The sequence below is a fragment of the Pygocentrus nattereri genome, chromosome 8, assembly GCF_015220715.1.
Source record: "Pygocentrus nattereri isolate fPygNat1 chromosome 8, fPygNat1.pri, whole genome shotgun sequence".
NCBI lineage: Eukaryota > Metazoa > Chordata > Actinopteri > Characiformes > Serrasalmidae > Pygocentrus > Pygocentrus nattereri.
Window position 1 is genome coordinate 31788263 of NC_051218.1, and position 23351 is coordinate 31811613.

Here is a 23351-nt window from a genome sequence, read left to right on the forward strand (position 1 = left end):
AGCACATTTTGGATTGTATGTTTTTTTTCCTAATGTATTATATATTATATATATATATATATATATATATATATATATATATATATATTCAGTGAATAAACAGAAATTGTGCTTTAACTTATGTGTCCTTTGACATGGTGAGTTCAAACTTTTGCACATGGCTGTAAACTCAGATTGGCACATCACTCAACATTTACAGGGTATTGATTCAGTAGTAGTGAGATCACTTTTAATCAAGTCAATATTACAAATATTTCTCATTACAAGATTGCTGTAAGTATATTTAACATTATGTTCAGATTATTTATCACATTTCTAGTTACTTGTCTTTTTTGCTGATATTTTGCTTATTTCAAAATTTCATTACCTAACCCATTATTTCATATACTTTAAAACAAATGTGTGGAAATATAAGTAGGTTAAATAATTCTATAACATTCTTACAACAGTCACATAATGAAAAATATTGGATTTAAAAATTTTAGAATCACTTGCATGCATTTGTGTCATATTCAACGATATACAGAGATAACTAGGATGTAAATATTGACAACTATTCATGTTTTACATAATATTTAAAGAACTGTGTGAGTGAGAGATTATTAAATGATGAATAATATATTCTAATGATCTACCTACATTAATTTTTGTGAATATCAAACATTTGTTTATAATAAATTCTGGATATTACCTTTATTATAAGTTCATGCTCAAGCTTTCTTGGTTATTTAGGGTTTTCTGCAGCTCCACCCACCATTCTGGACACATCTATGTCCTACTGATTTTCTGAAACTAGTGAAGTTGTTCAGATCAAGCATCATTGTTCACATTTGTTTCTGACCACATTTATCCTACTGAAAACCTCAATTCCAAATGCTTGAGCAGTAGAGGGAATTGACTAGATTTAAGATTATTTGCCAAAAGGACATTTTAATAAAAACATCTGAAAGTAATCGTCTCTGTATTTTGCAAACAGTCAGATTTTCATATTTCTTTATTTGGCGTTGCTTGTGTACAGTGATGGTCATTATGTACTGATTATCTCCAACAGCTGTCACTTTCTCTTTTTTTTCTCTTTCTCCCCCTAACAGAGCATCTCTCTAGCCAGCAAGCTCCGCCCCCTCTCCCACCTGCTCCACATCAGCATAAGCAGCACCCATCAATCACCTCATTGGCCAATCAGACGACAGAACTGCAGAGTGCATCCGAATGCGTCCAGCTGCAAGAGAACTGGGTTCTGGGTAGCAATGTAGGCCTGGAGAGCAGGTGGGAGCATTACACAATCCAATTTCATATTAGTGCATGATTGATAATTATATTCCTCGGAATTACCTTCTCCAGTCAGGCTTTTACAGTTTTATTGTTCAAAGGACAATGCTTTCAGCCATACATTAAGGCTTTTCTGCTTTTGCATATCCTTTACATGATCATATTTGTCATAGTCCATAAATGACCTTGATAGAAGCTCCTTTATGCTACAATAGGAGAAATGGGTCCCTAAATGATCTCAATTAATGCTCATGGACACTAGAATAGGATATATTAGTCCATAAACAACTTCAGAAACAGTCTTATATACTAGAATAACCTCCATTCAGAAGCATTTTTCTTTTCATATTGTACCGCCCTTATTCTAAATGCGCTGTATCAGGTTACTGGTACTGACTGCTAAGTATCAGTCTATCTCTCTATCTATCTAGAATATGAGATATTAGTCCATAAACATCCTTAACAAATGCTTCTGTACACCAGATTAGAAGATATTAGTCCATACATAAGCTGAATAAACCTTCCTATACACTAGAATATGAGATATTAGGAGATATTGGTCCATAAACAACCTCATAAAAGGAGATATTAGTCCATAGACAATTTCACTAAACACTCATATACAAGAATAGGAGATATTGGTCTGTAAAAAAAAAAAAACAATAAACACTTCTATACACTAAAATAGAAGATATTAATCCACAAACATCAATAAATGCTCCTATACAATAAAAGATATAGGCCATAAACAACCTCAGTAAATGTTTTATGTGCTACAGCAGAAGATATTAGTCCACATACAATCCCAATATACACTCCCACACACTAGAGTAGGTGATATTGGTCCATACACAAACACAGATATTAGTATCTTTATATTCAACAGCATGTCCTCAGAGCAACGTGCGAGCAAAGTAATGCTTATGTTTAGCCAAAGGCCAACCACTTCACAGCCTTCCAAAAACCACTAAATCACTAATAATTATACTGTGCTACTAATATTGTATTGTGGTCTCTCACTAACATGCATGTATGATGTGAATATAAAATGACATTGGCAATTTTTAGCTTCAAATCATTGTTTTTCACATGCATTTTGCATGAAAAAATATCTGATTTGGACCCATTAATTACAGATAATGTATTTGAACTTTTTGTGTATTCAAGCAACAAGCAGAATCAATACGTCCCTGAGCTCATGGCAATGCAGCATGAGTCCCTAGTTTGATAAAGGAAGGAAATGGACCACTTTGCCAGTCTTAAACTCTGCTTGCAATAAATCTCTAGTTTCACAGGAAAACACTACACTACTGCACTCAAAGAGTGATGCTCCATGGACAGTGGCCCTTCAGGCCGGTGTGATGGGGTTAATGTTATGAAATTGTGTTTTATTGTCGTTTTGGGTGGATGTGGACACAGGATGATAGCAGTGCTTTATGCATGCAAGGCAAGGACACTTTGCTTTGCATGGATGGGCCATTATTCTGTCCTCCTCCGCTGAGTAAATATTGTAGTTTTTTTATGAGATAAGCCTAGATATCACTCTCCTCACTATCACTGCTTGAGGCTTGAAGAGTGTGACCTAGTCTGAAAGTATGTAGTTAAAATGCTGCCCTCCCAATACCAGCAGTAAATTTGTCTGTGTCTGATATGAGCAGTGAGTTGACCTTGCCCTCCTTAGCTTACAGCACACATACATCCATCCATCATCAACAAGGCCAAGAGGGTTTCTGTATTCATGTATTTCTGAATGTGTACCAAATCTGTTTATTTGTGCCTGCATTTCCTCACAGTAGTAAATGCTTTTGTCCACTTTGCTTCTATTAAAGTAATACTACAGGAGAAAGCAGAAAACTTCTGTTTAACAGAAAATGACACAGACACCCCAGTAGCCATAATGTCAGCTGTTTTAATGTTCAGTTTGTTGCTCTTTACCTTCATTACAGCTTTCATTCTTTTCAGAAGATTCACATTCTTTTCAGTTTCTCAAAGAAACCTGTAGACACACCTCCAAAGTTCAGACTTAGAAGTTGGTTGATCATTTTCTGAACTAATCCAAACACATTCAGTGATGTTGAGGTCTGGACTCTGGGGTGGTCAGTCCATTGTTCAGCTTCTTTGTTCTTTGATGAGTCTGTCTCCTTTACTCAGTGAGGTTCTTCTTGACAGCCACACATCCTTTCAGATCCATAGCGCTGAGTTGTCTTCTCACAGCGGAAGGATGGACAGAAATACCTGTGGACGTTTTCAGATCTGAAGCAGCTTGATTTTCTCCTCTCTCTCAAAGATGAAGGCTTTAACTGTTGTTATCTGATAGGGGCAGTCTTAGTGGTCTTTCAGGTATTGCAGGTGGTTATAGGCCAATATCTTCAGAATGTTGAGATTTTTTTTTTAAACAGCTCTATAAGGCAGAGGAATACCAGGCAGCATCTTTTTTATGCTTCTGTCAAAAATAAATAAATAAATAAATAATAACAATGAAACAATCAATTGAATAAAATAAACAGAATTACCATATCTTTAGGTTATAGGGAGGTCAGCATCACTTTGATGGATCCAATCTGCAGTGCATTTCAGTTTTGTCACATGCAGTTGGTGTAGGACGTCAATGAAAACCTAGCTGTAGTCTACAAAAATATGACATAATTGACAAAAAATGTTTACGGACAGCAACTGTGCAGCAGTTCCTGTAATGAGTTTGCGGTGGTCAGCTTTTCTGAGCTCAAGAAAATGTGTCAAAATGATGAAACTCACACTAAAGATGCAGCAGATTGAGGTTCGGAAACCTCTGGAGTATTCCTTTACAGTGCTGATTGTTCTACCAGTGATTTGTTTTATTTCCCCTGATGCATCTAATGAGGTACATCTTCAAACATTCAGACAAACACTGAATTACAGGGTTAACTATGTCTTTACCTGCCAGGCTGCAGCACATGGTGTCTTAAAGAAAGCTTGTCTCCACTCATCAAAATTCAACCTTTATTTATTTCAGACTTGCAAAATAAATAGTCTTTAAATACGCAGTGGTGTAACTTTTCTGTTCCCTTGGTGACTTCCCGAAGTCCAGATTCAGCACTTTCTCCGGAAGGCTGAAGGCAAACATCCCACTAGACTGGCGACGGCAGTGGCGGAATGGAAATGCAGAAAAAAAAAAACCCCTACACTGATTTAATTACTAATACGTTGGCCGGTGGAGCATGGAAGAGTAGGTTGCTTTATTTTACAACTAATGCTGTTCAAAACCTGCACAGGGACATACACATGCTTTGCACTGCACTTAAAAGAATGACCTTTCTTAACCTTTAAAACTCTTAATTATAATTCCCTGATTAATAAGAGGGTAGCGATTTCAGTAGCATATTAGTAAAAATGATCACATAAATCTCTCAAAACATAAAGCAGAGTGGCCGATGCTCCGTCGCTCTCTCCATAGCGTTTCTCATTTACTGTCTGTAGTGGAAACTGTCAGTGATCTAAACTAGGACTTTAAGATTAAGTTGGGGTGGATGGGTAGGGCTTATACTATGGACACACCAACACTTATGGGATATATACGTACCTCTGACCACTTTTTGCAGAGCCACAAATACGTACCCTCGAGTACGTTTTGCTGCACTCTTGAGAAACAAATGTCCTCTGGGCGCGCTAAAGAGAAGCTTATGCTCTAATGTAACATTGCAATTATTTTGCCTTTGAAAATGACTGTATTTGAGGTTTTGATCATTTTTAAGCTGTTAGTCATCAGTGCTATTTTAATGATAAATGTAGAATCATTTCATGCGCCTGTGATGTCTGCCGGTTCGTGAGTGGGCAAAGCAGGTAGCTAATGCCGCCTCTAACACAACATCAGGTGCGTAGCTATAGCTATAGCTGGGGCTATTCTCCTATAATGTTCGTTTGGTGGATAAAGCAGATTGTGTACTTGCTGGCTACCAAGCAGAGGTTCCTGTAACCTTTTGCCTGAAGATACAGAGGGACTGTCTACTGATTTAGGGGCAGTTTATCTAGCCTCCTTCAATTACATGTCCTGCAGTACGTAGAAGTTACCCGAGAAGTCAGCTGAGCTGATAATGGTACGTAGCTTCAAGCACATTATGCTAGCTAACAGCTAGCTAGGTGGCTAGTGAAGAGCGCTTGCTAGATAAAGCAGCTGATGTGTTTCTGTGGTTGCTAGAGATCTCAAGTTGTCGTGGCCTTTGTGCGGGAAAAAAATGTTAGAGGTTGCATTAGCTATCTGCTTTGCCTAGCCACCTAGCTAGCTGTTTATTTTGTCATTTTCAAAGGCAAAATGATCACAATGTTACATTAAAGCATAAGCTTCTCTTTAGCGCCCCCAGTGGACACTTGTTTCTCAAAAGTGCAGCAAAATGTATTTGAGGGTACGTATTTGTTGCTCTGCAAAAAAGTGGTCAAAGAGGTACGTATATCCCATGAGATCAGTGGTCCTTAAAACCTATAACTAAGAAAATATACAGCTTAAAACAAAACAAAACAAAAAAAAAAAAACTTCACAATCTACTACTTTAGGGTCTGCTTTGAATTATTCTGTACCTACTGTAAATTATTTAGGATCTACAATGACCTATTCAACATATACTATTGATAATTCAGTAACTATTATGGATTTGTCACTGTCTACTATGAAATATTCAGTATCTACTATAAATTATTCAGTGTCTACTATAAATATTTCCCAAAATGTTTGGATGCTGTGCAGAATATAAATAAAAATAAGATGACAGAGGCATCTCTTCTTTTAACAACACTCTTTAAGTGTTTGGAACCTGAGGAGACCAATTGCTGTAGTTTTGAAAGTGAAATGTTTTCCCATTCTTGTTTGATATAGCATTTCAGCTGCGTAGCAGTTCAGGAGCTCATTTGTCATACTTTCATAATGTGCCAAATGTTTCCAGTGGTTGACAGGTATGGACTGCAGGCAGGCCAGTTAAGCACCTGGACTCTTTTAATACAGAGCAATGCTGTTATAATACATTTGGAAGGTGGTTTAGCATTGTCTTGCTGAAATAAACAAGGCCTTCCCAACACCATTAATGCTGTACAATATATATATATATATATATATATATATATATATATATATATATATATATATATATATATATATATATATATATATATGTATATATCGTACAGCATTAATGGTGTAAATATAATGTATATATCGTACAGCATTAATGGCGCCTTCACAGATGTGCACATCATCCTTGCCATGTGCACTAATGCACACTTATATCATTCTGAATACTGGCTTTTGAACTGTGCGCTGATTCATCGGACTACAGGACACTTTTCCACTTCACCTCACTCCATTTTAAATGAACTAGGGCCCAGAGAAGGAGGCAGCATTTATAGATCCTGTTTATATATGTTTTGTTCTTTGTGTTTTACAGTTTTAACTTGCATTTATGGATGCAGCGACAAACTGTTTGGACAAAACAGTCACAAAGTGTTTCTGAGCCCATGCAGTGATTTCCGCTAGAGAATCATGTCTGTTTTTAATGTAGTGCCATCTGAAGGGCCAAAGATCATGGCCAGTTAATACTGGTCAAGTTAAGTCAAGTCAAGAGGCTTTCATGTCTTTCCATCTATGTACAAGTACACAGTGGAGTGAAATTGCGTTCCTCCAGGAACAAGATGCAAAAAGGAACAAGGTTTTTGACCTTGTCCTTTGTCTCAGGATTTCTCCAGATTCTCTGAACCTTTTAATGTTATTATGTACAGTGGATGATGAAAAGCAAAACTTCTTCGCTTTTATGTTGAGAAACATTGTTCTTGAATTGTTGCACTATTTGCCCACGCAGTCTTTTCCAGAGTGGTGAACACCTCATTTTTACTTCTGAACGACTCAGCCTCTCGAGGTTGCTCTTTTAGATCATTTCATGTTACTGACCTTTTGCCAGTTAACCACCAGGTGTTTTTTTTTTTTTTTTTAGCATTACACAATTTTCCAGCCTTTTGTTGCCCCGTCCCATCTTTTTTGGAATGTATTTTTGGCATCAAATTCAAAATTGTCATATATTTCAAAAAACAATAAAATTTTGATGTGTTGTGTTTACACTATTTTAATTAAATGTAGGGTTAAATGATTTGCACATCATTGCATTTTGTTTTCATTTACATTTTGCACAGCGTCCCAACTTTATAAATTATAAATTTTCCCATAACTATAATGTATTAGGGAGTATATACTATGAGTTATTTACTATCTACTATGAATTTTTCACAATCTACTGTGCATTATTCAGTTACTACTAAATATTATTCAGCATCTTCTATGAATTATTGAGTATATACTATATATTATTAAGTATCTAGTATATATTGTTCATGAACTACTATGAATTACTACAAATTATGAACGATTCAGTAACTACAATGATGTAACAACTAATGTGTACTGAAAATGTGAAGTAACTGCAATGAACTATTCATGAACTAAAAGATAAAGCTGTCTTCTGCACATGGCATGTTGCCAATGTCAGGTTAAATAAATATTCCAGAAATTGTCAGTGCAACAATCAGTGAAGGACAATCAATTAAATATTGATGTAATGTATTGTACTGCACTTATGAATTGTATTGAGTTGTATTGCACTGTTCTGTCTTCAACTCTGTTCCTTTTTTCTGGGTATCTACAGTGATTTTTTTGTTTCTAGCAGTATCTGAACTCAGGACTGACTTTTTCTCTAACCTATTGGTAACTATGAAAGATCCTTTCTCTAGATAGACAAAGGCATAGCGTAAATAAGCCACTCTGGATAAGAGCATCTGCTGAATGCTGTGAATGTAAATGTAAATGATGTCACTACACAACAAAGACGATTATGCTCAATCATAATCTGCTGAAAATTTGTGCGCAGGCCCATCACCTTGAGTTTGATTATGATTTTTGTTAAATGCAGTGCTGCTTTTTTCCTAATAGGTTCATTATTATCGAGTGCTATTTGATGAGTGCTCTCTAGCTTGCAGTAGAGTCCAGTTAAAAAAAACAGGAGAGTCGCTCTTAGTTTGAATGAAGTCTAATCATGGGTTAAAAGCTATAATGAAGATTTTCTCCCTTTTCCCCTCATTGTAGACTAATTGCATTTGAATTTCTTTCTTTTTTCCTACTTATTCGCTGCTTTTTTTCTATAAGAACTTAAATTGTGCTCTAGTACTTCCACGCTGTGCTGCGCTGTGTTGGGGTCAGACTTAAATCGGTTCCATTTTTAGCAGCCTTTTATGGCAGAGTCTAGAACGCTAACTCTTTTCCTTTTATTTTTTCCTTTAGGTGCTTATGTGCCACATTATTCGCAGCTGTAATTGCACAAAATGGGCAGGCGTCCGTCTGTCTGGAGTTTGAAGGTCCTTGAGCTTTCCAGAAAAACTGCTTGTAAAGTTTTTCCCTCCCGACAGCATCGATCACTACTGACAAACTGTAACATGAATGGAAAACAAGCTCATTAATATTGTAGGCATTTCTAATAAAAATAAAGTGAAATAAATATGTCTACAGCGCTGAGGAGATGTTAGGGAAAGGAAAATGTTTCAGCTTCAGCTTTTTTCCTTTAGGCCTAAACTGCTGTATCTTATTGTAGAAGAGCGTTAAATAGCACACAGGAGAGACGTCTGCTTAGAAACACACAATAAAACTCTTTTAATAATAAAATATAGAGGAGTAATTCAGCAGATTGAGTCCATTCTGTTCTGTTTCTGATGCTCAGTTCATTTTATTCCTGTTTTTTTTACTCTGTTGCTCTTTTTTCTCTCCCTCTTCCTTTGTCTCCCTCTATTTCTTTTATCTTTCCCCCTCTCTCTCTCCCTCTCTCTCTCTCTCTCTCTGTCTCTTCTCTTACTCCATTGTACCTCTGCCCTCTGTCATTCTCTTCCTCCATGTCTTTCTCTTTTGTGTCACTTCTCTCTTCTTTCTTTCCTCTTTTCTTTCCTCTGTCTCCTTCTCTTTCCCCTGTGTTCTCTTTTCCCTCCTCACTGGTTTCTTTTTTCTTCTTTCTTTTCTTCTTTTACCTCTTTGTCTCTCTTTTCTCTGTCTTCTTTCTTTCCTACTCTACCTCTTCTCTCTCATTCTCTCTTTGTTCTCTCTGTTTCTCTCATCCCATACCTTCCTTTTCCTCTTCCTCTACCATCTCTGCCACACTGTCTTTTCTTCTTCTTTCTTTGTCCTCTCTCCCTTCTTTCCTTCTCCTCTTCTTGCTCTACTATTCTTGTCACTCCTTCTTTTCCTCCTCTTCCCTCTCTCTGTACTCCATTATTTCCTTTTTCATTATCACTCTTTCCTTTTTATCTCTCTCTCCCCTCCTCTCTTCTCCTGGTTTCTTTCTCTTCCTTCACTGTCCTCTCTGCCATCTCTGGCCTCTCCTCCCTCTCTCATTCTCTCTCTCTCTCTCTCTCTCTCTCTTTCTCTGTTATCTGCTGAAGTTTTCCACTCTGTCACAGCCGGTCTGATTTTTACACATCAGGAGGAAGGGACTGTCCTAAAACGGCAGCCGCGCAGAAACCTCTAGGGAGCGTCTTAAAATAAAATAAAACACCGCCACTCAGCCGAGAGCTGGAGAAAATCACCTGCTGCTCGGCCTCCTGCTGGGACGCCAGATGATTTCCCGCTACAGACAGGATGCTCCAGTCCTAGTTAGACTTCAGAGAGCCTGCTCAAATCACTCTTTTCCTTCTGAGCGCTGCTTTCTTCCTTTTCCCCCCTCTTCCTCCTCTTCTGTATTCCAGGACGCCATTCCTTTTTTATCTGCTCTCCTTTGGTCCTTACACTGCAGCCCTGTTGTCGAGTTTTGTGGGACTGAAGACTCTTAAATCTCCTTCTGCTTCTTTTTCATATTTTTGTCATTTTTGAGACAGTGTGGTGATGTTGAGGAACAATGTGAGGCTCTTTAATCAGAGGTCATAGTGCTTGTCCTCGTTCTGATGGTACTTCTCTTTGTAACCAAGCGGAAGATCACCAACAGCAAAACAACAGTGAAAGAGCTGTTAGAACACCCACTGTTCTCATGATAGAAAAGAGATGTTAAGCTAAATTGATGCTTCAATGAAAATGTACAGTCCCTCACCCTGCCCTTATCCCAAATGCAGGCAATCAGCCAAGACTTGTTTACAGCCTACATGTTGGTGCTGCTGATAATGAAGAATGATAGTCGTGATGATGATAATGAATGCTGGTGGAAATGATGATGGTGATAATGGTGATGGTGGCAATGATGATGATGGTGGTAGTGGTGGTTATGGTGATGATGATGATGACGACGATGGTGATGATGATGGTGATGATGATGATGATGACTGGTAGTGGTGGTTATGGTGATGATGATGATTATGATGATGATGATGATGGTGGTAGTGGTGGTTATGGTGATGATGATGATGGTGGTTATGGTGATTATGATGATGGTGGTAGTGGTAGTGGTGGTCATGGTGGTGATGATGATGATGATTGTGGTAGTGGTGCTTATGGTGGTGATGATGATGATGTGGTAGTGGTGGTTATGGTGGTGATGGTGATGATGGTGATAGTGGTGGTTATGGTGGTGATTATGATAATGATAATGATGGTGATGATGATGACTAGTAGTGGTGGTTATGGGGTTATGGTGATGATGATGATGGTGGTAATGGTAGTGGTGGTCATGGTGGTGATGATGATGATTGTGGTAGTGGTGCTTATGGTGGTGATGATGATGATTATGATGATGATGAAGGTGGTAGTGGTGGTTATGGTGTTGATGATGATGATGATGATGACGATGGTGGTGGTGGTGGTAGTGGTGGTTATGGTGGTGATTGTGATGATGATGGTGGTGGTGGTGATTATGACGGTGGTGGTGGTCATGGTGGTGGTGATGATGATGATGATGGGTGTCCCGGTGACTATGGTGAAGATGATGATATTGATGGTGAAGATGATTGTAGTGGTGGTTATGGTGGTTATGATGATGATGATGATGATGATGGTGGTGGTGATGATAGATGATAGATATGACGTTTTGTTTTATAATGTGATGATAATGATGGTGGCGATAGAAGTTGTGGTGGTTATGATGATGGTGCCAGTGATCACTTTGGCCTGACATTGTGTTAAAGTATGATAATGGTGGTTGTGATAATATGATGGTAGCGGTGGTTGGTGTGACATTTTATATTATAGTGTGATGATGGTAGTGGTGGTGATGACTGTAATGATGGTAGTAGCAGTGGTGATGATGGTGGTGATGGCATGACATTCTATAGTGGGATGATGGTGATGATGATGGTGGTGATGACATGAATTAATATTATACACCTTTGTAGTGTTATACACAGTGTTGTAATGGTGTAACTCACAGATATGTTAAATAAAAACCTTATTTAATGTGTTAGAAGAACATTTGGATTTGCTGAAGGGAACAGTGACCGTATTAATGCTGTGTCAGTTTTTCTTCCCTCCTCAGATCCATCATCCTTTACTGCACATGTAACGAGCATCTGGCACAGTAATGCTATTTAACAATCACAAAAGTCAAGGACACTTGTCCAATCAAATAAATTTACAGCTTAAGGAAAAGCATGAAGATCTCTATCTAAAAATCTGTGCTGGAAAGTGACTTACACACAACATTATGGGTGTAGTTCTTTTATGATGGTGCTGTTTTACAGACTGTGAGAAGACACACTTTCTGTTTCAAAGTGGCCTCGGAATCGGCTCAGAGCGGCGAGTTAGAGATATCAAAAACAGAGCGTTATCAGCAGTGGACAGACTGACCAAGCGTGTAGAATCATTAATTGTTTTGGGTTTTCTAAAGGTGAAGTGTTGAACAGCTTGTGCTCGTGCCTTTAAAACCAGGATAAGCAACAGAGAGCTCAGAGGGCATCCACGTGCTCCACATCCCAAAGGACACAGCACAGATCTCAGAGTTCTCTGCAGAACCAAGTTAAAGAAACCTGGCACTGTTTACTGCACAGCACGTCTGCAGAACCTTCAACCTTCACAGTCTATACATTGTTCTGAAGTGACACTTTTACAAATTAATGGTCTTAATAAGGATAATTGTCTTACATTTTTAGGAAGTGTTAGATTTTATGTTACAGACAGGTGACATTTTATTTATTTTTTTATTTTTTTAACATTTAACACATATTGTATGATATTGTATTATATCGGGTTGCCATGGCAACACAATAGGGTGCATTAAAATAAGGTTAGACTGCATTTAAGGAAGGGACTTGTTTGCAACTTTTTAAAATATTTCACCCCCAAATACTGTCACTGTACTTTGCACACATATCTTTATTATTCTTATACAGTCATATGCCAATGTTTGGGGTTAAATCACATGATGTCGTAGATTTTCTAAGTGTAAATGAGGGAACACATTCTCGACAGAGAACATACAACTGCACATTTTAATGCACACTTACTGTTTATTCATTATTGGTTATTTTTAAGATACTGTTAATATAGTAAAACCTTAAAGCCTTTTTTTGTATACATAGACATATATTTTATATTTTCTTACAATATGTTAAACCCAGCAAATAACCAGTTATTGTGTATTAAAATGAGTTCTCAGCAGAACGTTTGACTTAATTACACTTAGGAAATCTTTTTGGCATGTAATTTTCATGTTGTTGTGAAAATGAAATCAGATGTGTTTGGCTGTATTATACATTAACGTAACTATATTTTGTTCCAGGCAATATGAGGCCATTTTTTATTAGTCCGTTTTTGCTAAATGTTCACTCAATGTAAAGAGCAGGTGGTGTTTTCAAATGGAATAAAATAAAATATAAGAATGGAAGACAAATGTAATGTTAGTTTTGTAGCAGGTACCAAGTGATGCATCATATACAGTTAAAAAGGACGGTTACTTTAGCAAAGGCAACGGTTCTATATAGAGCCATTTCATGTTAAAATAGTTATTTGTATGGTGAAATTTTTCTTCAGATTGATGGAGAATATGTAATGGTATATACAGCCATTCTTCTCTAGTTGCAACTCTAAGCTTGTAACAGTAGCAGAACCCTTTTGGTGCTAACCTGAACCCTATACAACATGTTCTCAGTCAACCTGAAGAACCATTTCACCTTTAAAGCATGAAATGATTTTGTATAGAACTCATGGACCATTGGCTTTACTAAAGACCCCTTCAAGACTCTTCTTCTTTAAGTGTTGTTACTTATTAATAAGCCTGGAAGTTAATAGCTGAGCCATAAGTGTAAAGTTTAAGAGGTTAATGTAGTTCATAATGACTTGGTTTTTCAAAAGGGAGTTTTGCGATAAACATAGCTCATGATTTCTAATGCTAAAGCAGGCTAGGTGACAGCTTTTCTCCTTTTAGACGCCTCCAGAGTTCTACCTGCCAGCCGCTGCAACTATAGGCCTCTTTGCATCAGCACAATCCTTTTAACTCTTAAAGTCAACAAGGACTCCTTTCAATAGCTCTCTTCTTTTTCCCCTCTTTAGCTGCCCTAATTCACTTAAGGTAGCCGCCGTGTATCAGATTATGTCAGGAAAGGACTTGTGCTCTTTTTGTTTGTGACTTTTTTCTCTTTGTACCTCCAAATCCCGTCGCTGCACTTTGTTCTCCATCTCCTCGATACGTTCCCGCCGTCAGCTCAGTGACAGCGAGACGCCAACACAGACTCCGAGGGGCTGGGTTTCCTTTCAGCCGCTCTGTTTTCAGCTCCAACAACACTGTGAAAAGGGTCGAGGAGGATTAGCTTAGTCATTCTCTCTGCCTGGCGTCACACTTGCGCTAATCAATTATGCACTGTTTGGCCTGAAAATGGCGCGCTGTCAGTGTATTTGTTAATGGTTTGTGAAGGCTCTTTAATGTGCCTCGTTCACCGTTCACTCGCCCAGAACTGATCCACGCGCAGTGAGTAAAAATGTACGAGGATTAAAAATGGCAAAGAAATGTACTGAATGGAAAGCAGGGCACTTTAAAGCAGACCTCTGCACTGACCTTCTCAAAAAAGAGCTAGCGTCCCTAAACATACTGTCATATTTCATATAGTTAACCAAAAAAAATCATTTTTCATGTGTGGCGTCCGCATACGTGGACAGTTCTGGAATTTTTTAATAGTTATAGTTGCATTTAAAATATATACATATATATATATATATATATATATATATATATATATATATATACACCTCACGATTTGATTCGATTATGATTCAGAGGGCTGCTGCCACTCATCTGCGATAAAATGAGCTGTTACGGTGAAATAAGATCCAGTGATAATGCATGTCCACACAGCACGTTACAGCCATCCTGCTCACTTTCTTTAGTGATTTTATAACTCCAGATTTGGTCGTGTTGTAGAGAGTCAGGGGGCACTGTGTCAGTAAAATATCTTTGAGATGGGATGTGTGCAACACAGCACGAAAGCCCCGTTTCTCAACAAGACTGCAGGTCACTTAGCAACACAGTCTCTCCTGGCTTGTAGCAAACAAAAAGGCAGAGACTGATTTAGCTCAGACAAACATTTGGAGACTTATTCACATTTATAAGCACCTTAGTTGGTTTCCTGGAACGTTAAATCTGCAACGAGAGGCTGTCAAACACTAAAACAAAAATTCAAACAAGAAGCTGGAGAATAAGAAGCGACTTCAGCCTCGTAAAACAGCCGAATGATGAGAGACATTTTACAATAAGCTGCTCTACTTCTGAGGAAAGATTTTCTGGCAGAGATGGGAGGAAAGCAGCTATAGCTGAGCTAAAGCATAAAGTAGCTCAAAGCAAGTCTGTGTTTTCGTTCATAAATTTTTAGCCTATACTAGAACATCACTGAGACATACTGGCCATTAAATGTTGTGGCTCCCAAGCTGGTCTGATTTTTGTTGAAAGGACAAAATGGCTCTTCTTAACATTTGGGTTGTGACTCCTGACCTAAATTAGCTTTTAATGCAGAGGGAGCCGGTCGGATTTCTTGCTCATTCAGTTGTGTTTTTGTTATGTGCCGCCACAGACTGTACAGGCGCGTGTGTACATATATTTCCAAAAATTCAATTCAGGTGTTCCAGTCACTTCAATGGCCACAAGTGTATAAAAACAAGTACCCAGGCATGCAGACTGCTTCTACAAACATTGCTGAAAGAATGGGACGCCCTCAGGAGCTCAGTGAATTCCAGCGTGGTACCGTGATAGGACGTTACCTGTGCAACAAGTGCAATCGTGAAATTTCCTTGCTACTAAATATTCCACAGTCAGCTGTCAGTGGTATTATAACAAAGTGGAAGCGATTGGGAATGACAGCAACTCAACCACGAAGTGGTAGGCCACGTGAAATGAGCGGGGTCAGCGGATGCTGAGGTGCATAGTGCGCAGAGACTACTTTCTGAAGTCAATCGCTACAGACCTCCAAACTTCATGCGACCTTCAGAAGAACAGCTTAGAGAGCTTCATGGAATGAGTTTCCATGGCCGAGCAGCTGTATCCAAGCCTTACATCACGAAATTTAGTTATTCACTACTGTAATACCCGCCTGAAGACTGCTGGGCTCCAGCACCCCCCCACGACCCTGACGGAGAAGCGGCTTAGAAAATGGATGGATGAACTACTGTAATACCTGATATCTTGCTACTGCCAAAGTTTGCAAATGTGTTCTTGCTCCTTAACCATGCTGATTCTAAATATTTTGGCTGTAGCTCTGGATTTTCAGCCTTATGTTGACTTGCTTTCTTGGCACTGACACTTAGTTCTCATGTTGAGACTCCAGATGCAAATGCATGTCTAGAATCGACTCTAGAGCAGTGCTCACCAGTTCAAACCATCTCCTACAGCTGTCCCAGCTCAGTAAGTTCTTTGAAAGTTCTTGACTGGCTGTATCAGATGCATTGTTCTAGGTATGTTGCAGGGGCAGCATATTAAGGTGTACTTACGCAAGAAGATTCGTACTGTGCTCGAGCACATTTATCCCCCAAATCTAGTTAGTTTGACTGTACTGTGCCCAGGCCGACTTGAAGAGATGGGCTCGGGCATGGTTCAGTTGGATTCACTGCTGGACTAGTAGACTCTACTCATCTAGTGCGATCGCTAACCATGTCTGAGCAAGGAACTCAAACATGACATCAGTGATGCAAACGTCCCACGATTAATTAATTTGAGAATTTTTGGGTTAATAACAGTTCTACTTCTCACCTTATTGAGGAATATGAATTGCAGTTGGTGCGGAAAGCTGAAAATTTCTCCCTCACTGTCAGTTGTTTCCAAAAGAATCTTCTTATACAGTCAGTATGATTTACAGAAAATGGCTGCATTGCATAATCAATAAATATATAAGGCATGTAAAAGGGTCAGCGCACTCACATCAACTCCAAATAAGCCTCAAAGTAAGTACAGTCATGAGCTACACAGTGCATTTTCTTCCACACAACAAGTTGCATCATGATGAAGTAAGCGTGCTCGGGCCTGGAACGTTAAGTGTGATGTTGTTGCAGATAGGAAGTGGAGGGAGAAGAGACGATCGTTCTTATACATGGTGTAAGGCAACCTGACATAACAATAGTACACCCTTAGCTGCAGGTGGGAATTAATCACTGCAGAAAGGAGGAGAGTTGGTGACCAATGCTTTGCAGCTTTTATCATCTCTCTTGAGAGCTAATTCAAAACACAGTCCAGTTACTTATGGTCTTTTAAATGAATATATAAAAAGCATGCCTATATAATCCACCCAATATCAGTGTTCTCAGATATCAGAGGCTCTCACATTAAAGCTGCACTTAAACCTCACTGCACTGCTGCACTTTATCTGAGCATAATATAGAGTAATGGCATTGCTCAATGTCAAAAAGAATTAACCTATTCAAATTGCATCTAATCCCTAATTCATGGTGCTATTAGAATGATAATGCTACTTTTATTGTGTTCTTGTTAATGTTAGAGCATATCTGGCAGCAGAACAAAGCTTAATTGAAGCAGTAAATAAATTCACATATTATATATGCATGTTATATTACACAAAACACGTCACTGATTAGATATTCAATAGAAGTAAGCAGTAGCCAGTCTAATCTGAGCTTTTGTATCAATGTCAAAAAGGAATAAGACTGTAGGAACAAAAATATTTTTTCCATGAACTCATGTCTGATAAAATAGTTCTTCTTCCACTTATGAAAGTTTTGAATCAGTACTTTCAACAGAATTTTTCCACTTCATATCCAGCCATTACCATGTCTTAGGACATCTTGAGGCATGTCTTAAGAAATGGAGACATGTCTATAATTTTAAAATGCAACATAATTTATAGCAAAAACTCTAGTAAAGATTTTTTTTTAATTATTTATTTTTTGTTCTGTGTAGGATGCATAATGGTATTATTTATTTTAATATATATTGTATATTATTTTATAAACATACAAACATTACATACATTAGTACATATTAGAGTTATACATTTCAGAACAAATTTAACAACAAATGTAATAATAATAATAATAATAATAATAATAATAATAGGCACATAGTTCCAAGTCTGCAACTTTCTCTACAATGAGCCATTTTATATGAAACCAAAAATGACTGTTTACATCGAAATGCCAAGTTTAGAAAAATGTAGAATTCCCTCATGTTTCTGTTGCATTAGAAAAGCTTATGGAATCAGTGAAAATTAGTTCAGACCATGCCTTCAACATGGTGGTAGTGTGAGGGAAGACTCTTATGCACCTATTTTGTAATATAGCGTTACTGCAAAATTCAAAAAACAAATTCAGCTCTGACTGGTCAAGTGCCAGAGTGGATCTGCCAATACAGGGCCTCTGGTAGATGCGATGTGATGCATTGCATTGCGTGAGGGCATGTTGAGCTTGTAGGTGGGCAAGAAGGATTGTGTTATGGGATTACATCATCTTGTAAAAAAAGAAAGGGCTGGGGAACTCTAGCCCTCAGGCAGCTGAGAAAAGTGGTTTCTGTGGCAGTGTTGATGATGTTGCCATATCGATATTTTGAACACAGCTGGAATGGCAAATACCATATTAATAAATTGAATGAATTAAGCGCAGATGTTTGAGCACTGTAACCCAGCTTTACCTAAACATTCTGCTCTTCTGTATTACAATAAATACTTCATGAAATATATTTGTTTGAAATACCTGACAAATCTAAACATCTGACATTCATATAGTTTTATTTAAAAAAAATGAAAACTTGAGTCTCACCAGTTGTTCAGCTTCAGATGATTTCCGATGAGAAATATCTGAAAACAGAACGACGCATGAGGTAAATGCAGCAAAACAATAACAGCAAAGCACAACAATGAAACACAAACAAACAATATATTTTAAAAATACTCGGGAATGTACAAATCCACTAGAGTGTTACTGGAGTAAATGTAACTGAGCAAATTAAAATTATTACTACCCTCTCTGAACTATACTGATGGAATATGTTCAGTTCCATGGTTGTGTGTTTTAGTGAGCTAACCTCACTGCACTGTGAACAGTCTTTTTATTTAAATTCTGAGGCAGCCTTTCATTTGTTCCAGCTACCTAAATGCTTCAACTGACTGATTCTGCTGCACACTAGCACAGCATCTCGCCTGTCTATACTGTCTATAATGAGCTGCACTGCTGGGATGAGACAGCTGTACAGATGTGAAGCTGGGCACTGTGTTTACAGTGCGCTGCTGGGAGTGGTTGCTAAGCGACATGTGACGTAGCCGCGAGGCATTAACAGACGAGCCGCTAAGCCGCTAGCTAGTTAACCTAGATAACTACATATGCTAACGTAACACTGGTGCCTTCACTCGGCAGATCGACCCAGACATATAGGAAAAAAAAGTTTACTCCAACTAACTGTTAGTGAGGTTGCTTATCTCATTTTATCACTACTTACCTTTAAATAGCAGATTGTGACCCTTGCGTAACTAGCGTTAACTCCAGTCGCTGCTCCACTCGATCCAGGCGGTTAACGTTAGCTAACCTACGCAGCTGAAAATTTCTCGTTTTTGGGGAACTAAAAACATCACCAGCCAGGTGATGCCATCTTAGTAAGGAATGTAAGAGACTGTCTGGATGAGGTTTAACATTCGCTAAGCAAACACAATAAAACTGCCGGCGTTAACGACGTGAGTGAGTCACTTACTATAAACAGCTCGTAACGGTCGCGTTTGGCTTTAAGTGGAAGAACGTCCTAGAGTCCCACGCTCTGATTGGTCTGAAACTCCCACCAGTCATTTGCTTGTCCTCCCATAGATCTTTTTTTTTCCCAGGTTGCTCCTCTGCTCGACTGAATGAACTGTGCTGCTTTGTTTTTGTTTGTTTGTTTTGTTTGTTTGTTTGTTGTTAATCTAAAGTGCAAACCCTTGAAATACATGAGACAGCTGCACAGGGTTATTATACAAAACATCACTGAAGAGGCCATGTCTTAATATATTAAAGTATGAAGTTGGGCATTTAAACAAAAATCTATTTATTATGTCATTTTACTTGGTGAAACAATATAGGTCTTTCTATAACTACTCAAATGCATTTGTTTAATACCTGGAGATCATATTTTTGAAAGTTATAGGATATAAAAGAGTTTGTTCTCTTTCTGTTGGGCCAAATAAAAAGTCCTAATGGTCTAACTCTGGGCAGCCCTGATGTACTTAAGAAAATGAATAGAAGTGTAGATGTTGAAGAGGGTGAACTAAGCGCTTATTTTACATTAGGTTTTCGGTTGTATGTGATCTCTAAAGCACCCAGGTTAGCTGTTTAGTACATTTACTTCCTATTAGTTCAAAGTTGTTTTGTCTAGTTTGTTGTCTCTGGTTACAATTGTACATTTGAAAATAGATCAGTGTGTTAGTCATGGCCTGTTTTTTGCAAATGAGCAAAAGGCTGTGACTGACTGTGATTGTACCATTTACTGATGGAGATAAATGAAAAGTTATTCTACCGTGAACTTCAATGATGTAAGGAAACAAGTTTTTAAGGTTAAGAATTGATTTTTTCTTTTGCTCCTTTGCTACCGTAAACACATTTCTGTAATAATCAAAAAACAAAACATAAAAAATAAATATATAAATAAACAAGTAAAAATCAGAAAAGTACAGCAAGTAAAACCTTAGTGAATGTTCTTTTGGTAAAAACAGAAGATTCCAGCAGGCTGTTTCTTGAGGACATACTTGTTATATTCTCATTATATGTTACATCAGGGAGTGCTGTGATGATCCTGGTAATCCTCTGTTGTAATTTTCAGTTTGGCAGTACCACAGGAATACCACATTCATACCACAGGACTTTCTGTAATGGACCACTCTTTGGTCTTAACTGAACGGTCTTAAGACACAACATCTCTATGTCGCCTCATCTTCAAGACACACAAAATAATCACTTCTGTGTCTTAAGACATTAACTTTTATGTCTCAAGACAAAGACAGTGTCTTCACTCATATGTCTTAAGACGTTCTTGAGATGTCTTGACATAAGAAAATGCCTCAAGACACCTCCATGGTGATTAGAAATGTTTGATGATTTTATTATGGTTTTTATAAGTTTTAAAATGTGCAAAGCTATAATGGGGGATCGTAGCTAAAAGCGCAACAAGGCTCGGTTGGACAGAATATGTATTTATATATTTATATTTCAGGCTGTTTTTCAAAAGCGTTAAAGACATCCTTTGATGCAAAAAAAAAACTTTTTCCTTCTTGACTGAGTCTTCTGGGAGACGTTCAACAGGGCTGGTGTTTAAGACTAACAAAGCCTTTAAAAGTCAAATATATCAATTTTAAAACTTCAAAGTTACCTTTGTAATGCGTTGCATGAACGGATGAGATCAAATCAGTATTGTAAACTTCAAAGACTTGGCATGGACTTCAAAAGCTGAGTTGAAAAGTTTTGAAAATGCGCAGTGGTGTTGTTGTGGGGTACTGATCTGGACTGCTGCTATTTGCTGTCTGTTGTTAAGCCAAAAAGACGATTTTGGAAAGTACAAATCTGACTGTCAGTTCTGTTTTGCCAGTTTGTTCTGCATGTGCATCAACCTCACCAAGACAGTAACTCTTATATTCATAGCCGCTGAACCAGGGGTGTCAAACTCAACCACTAAAAGTGTCATATAAAAAAATCTCAACAAATCTGTGGGACCCCAAATTGGCCATTGTTTATTCAAATCATTCCAAAACTGCAACAGCAAAACAGGCATAACATATTTAAGCTATCAAAAATCATTTTAAATAAAAAAATATATATAAACTACATTAGCTACAGATAACTGTTAAACCTCTTTAAAATTTTAAGGAGGTAGGTATTTTAGAACTGCTTGTTTGCTTAAGCTAGACACCAGACATCTTTACTTTCTGCATAACCTTTGCCCATAGATCGATGTTGGGGGAAGGGGGTCCCAGCACGCATTATGTTGTAGTGCAGCTCATGGTGAAACAGCTAGGGGTCAGAGCCTCTTCAGTAATAGCAATCCTGTTCAAATCAGCATCACGGTAAAGTAATAACAAAAACAGGTAATAGAAAACAGCACCTATTTTTTGGCAACCTGAAGGCAAGGCTAACAGCTAAACAGAGCTTGATTTGACCCAATTCCTCCCTGAAGTTCATAACAAAACTACTGAAATCCACAAAGTTTTTGGTGGACGTCAAATTAAAAGGAAAAAGAAAAGAGGAAATATCTCCATTTGCCATTTAGATGCTTGACTAGTTGCTGTTGTTCAGAAGTGTGGCACCTGTTGCATAATGCTGAAATAAACGTCAACACAATGATGTTTGGATCCGGGCTATTTGGGGTAATTTTGGGGAATTACAAAGATCTTTTATCCTGTTGTAATCAGTGAGTTAAATCACACAGAGATTACATTACAGGACATCCTCTGCCAAAACTAATCCAGCTCCTACAGGTCTTAAAGCTGTCTTCTGATAATCGCCTACTTTCCTTGGCACTGCAGACTCCATGCCAATGTTTGCATGGCTTCATGCCGCTGTAATGCTGTCAAGCTTAGAATGGAAATGTTTTCTCAATGCAAACATGTAAATGCTGCATATGTTCACATGGAATTATGGAGCTATAACAAAATAAAGAGTAGAGCTATGGAAATGTTTTAGTATGTTTTAATGTTTTGACAGTTCTGCTGAGATTAATGAGGCCTTGTAGGCTAATAAGTGTAATATAGCTGAAAGTAAAAAGTAAATCTGACAGAATTATTCATGTGAACTGGCCAGAGTTGATGTGGAAACCGTATTAGTCTGTGATTGCTTGTATCTCAGCCTTATATGGCTGCATGAAATCATATTTCATCAACTGTGATGAAATCATATTTCAGCCTAAACCATGGGCGTTGGCACCTATAGTCCTGTCTATCACTGTTGTATGTGTCTCCAGGCATTTCCTGTTGAAGACCGGCACTGGCTCCGCCTCTCTCTTCACAACGCCCAATCCAGGCTACACCATGGCTACGGGTGTTTATTCCCCACCGGCTCGCCCACTGCCCCGAAATAACTTGACAAGGGGGGCGTTTAAATTCAAGAAATCACCCAAACATTGCTCCTGGAAATGCACTGCGCTCAGTGCAGTGGGCGTGGCCACTCTGCTGTCAATCATGCTCTGCTACTGTATAGGTGAGTATCTTATGCAGAAGAAGTGACTGTAATTGATTTTGTATGCATGCTATTTATTTTCAACAACATAAAACCATTTTTTAATAAAAATTAAATCATTTTTAATAACAAACGCAAAACTTTATAAATTTTAAGTAAATGGTAGGATGCTGTAAAAATGAAAATGTTCCTAGAATGATGAACAGAACTGTAGGGAATTTTAAAAAAATAGCGGTCAAATTTTTCAACTTCTCAATTAATTGTTACTATAAAGATAATTACAGCATATTATTTCACCTTTAAGGGATCTGGGCCCAAAGTCCATAGGGCCAGCTTAAAAATAAACGTTGCCATGTCAGTATATCCCAGTAAAAAGTGAAATCCAGGGATAAGCGTGAAGAAATTCATTCATTTTATTCAGATGTCAAGCATCTCATGGGCCTGTCTTATAACTCACTCACTCACTCACTCACTCACTCACTCACTCACGTTTAGCAGGCTGTACATTCCCTACAAGGCAGCCATTAGGATTCAGTAGCTCTTGATTCTTTGT

General features: G+C 38.0%; 1 protein-coding gene across 3 annotated transcripts in view; it reads left to right on the forward strand.

The window, feature by feature from the left end:
* The window catches only part of si:dkey-237h12.3 (teneurin-3), a 306416-nt gene that overhangs the window by 156583 nt on the left and 126482 nt on the right, over window positions 1–23351 (forward strand). For all 3 annotated transcript variants that reach the window (XM_017693371.2, XM_017693372.2, XM_017693373.2), the window contains exons 4-5: window positions 1092–1266; window positions 22584–22819. In XM_017693371.2, coding sequence (XP_017548860.1) covers window positions 1092–1266; window positions 22584–22819 — 411 coding nt within the window. The remainder of the gene's footprint in view (window positions 1–1091; window positions 1267–22583; window positions 22820–23351) is intronic.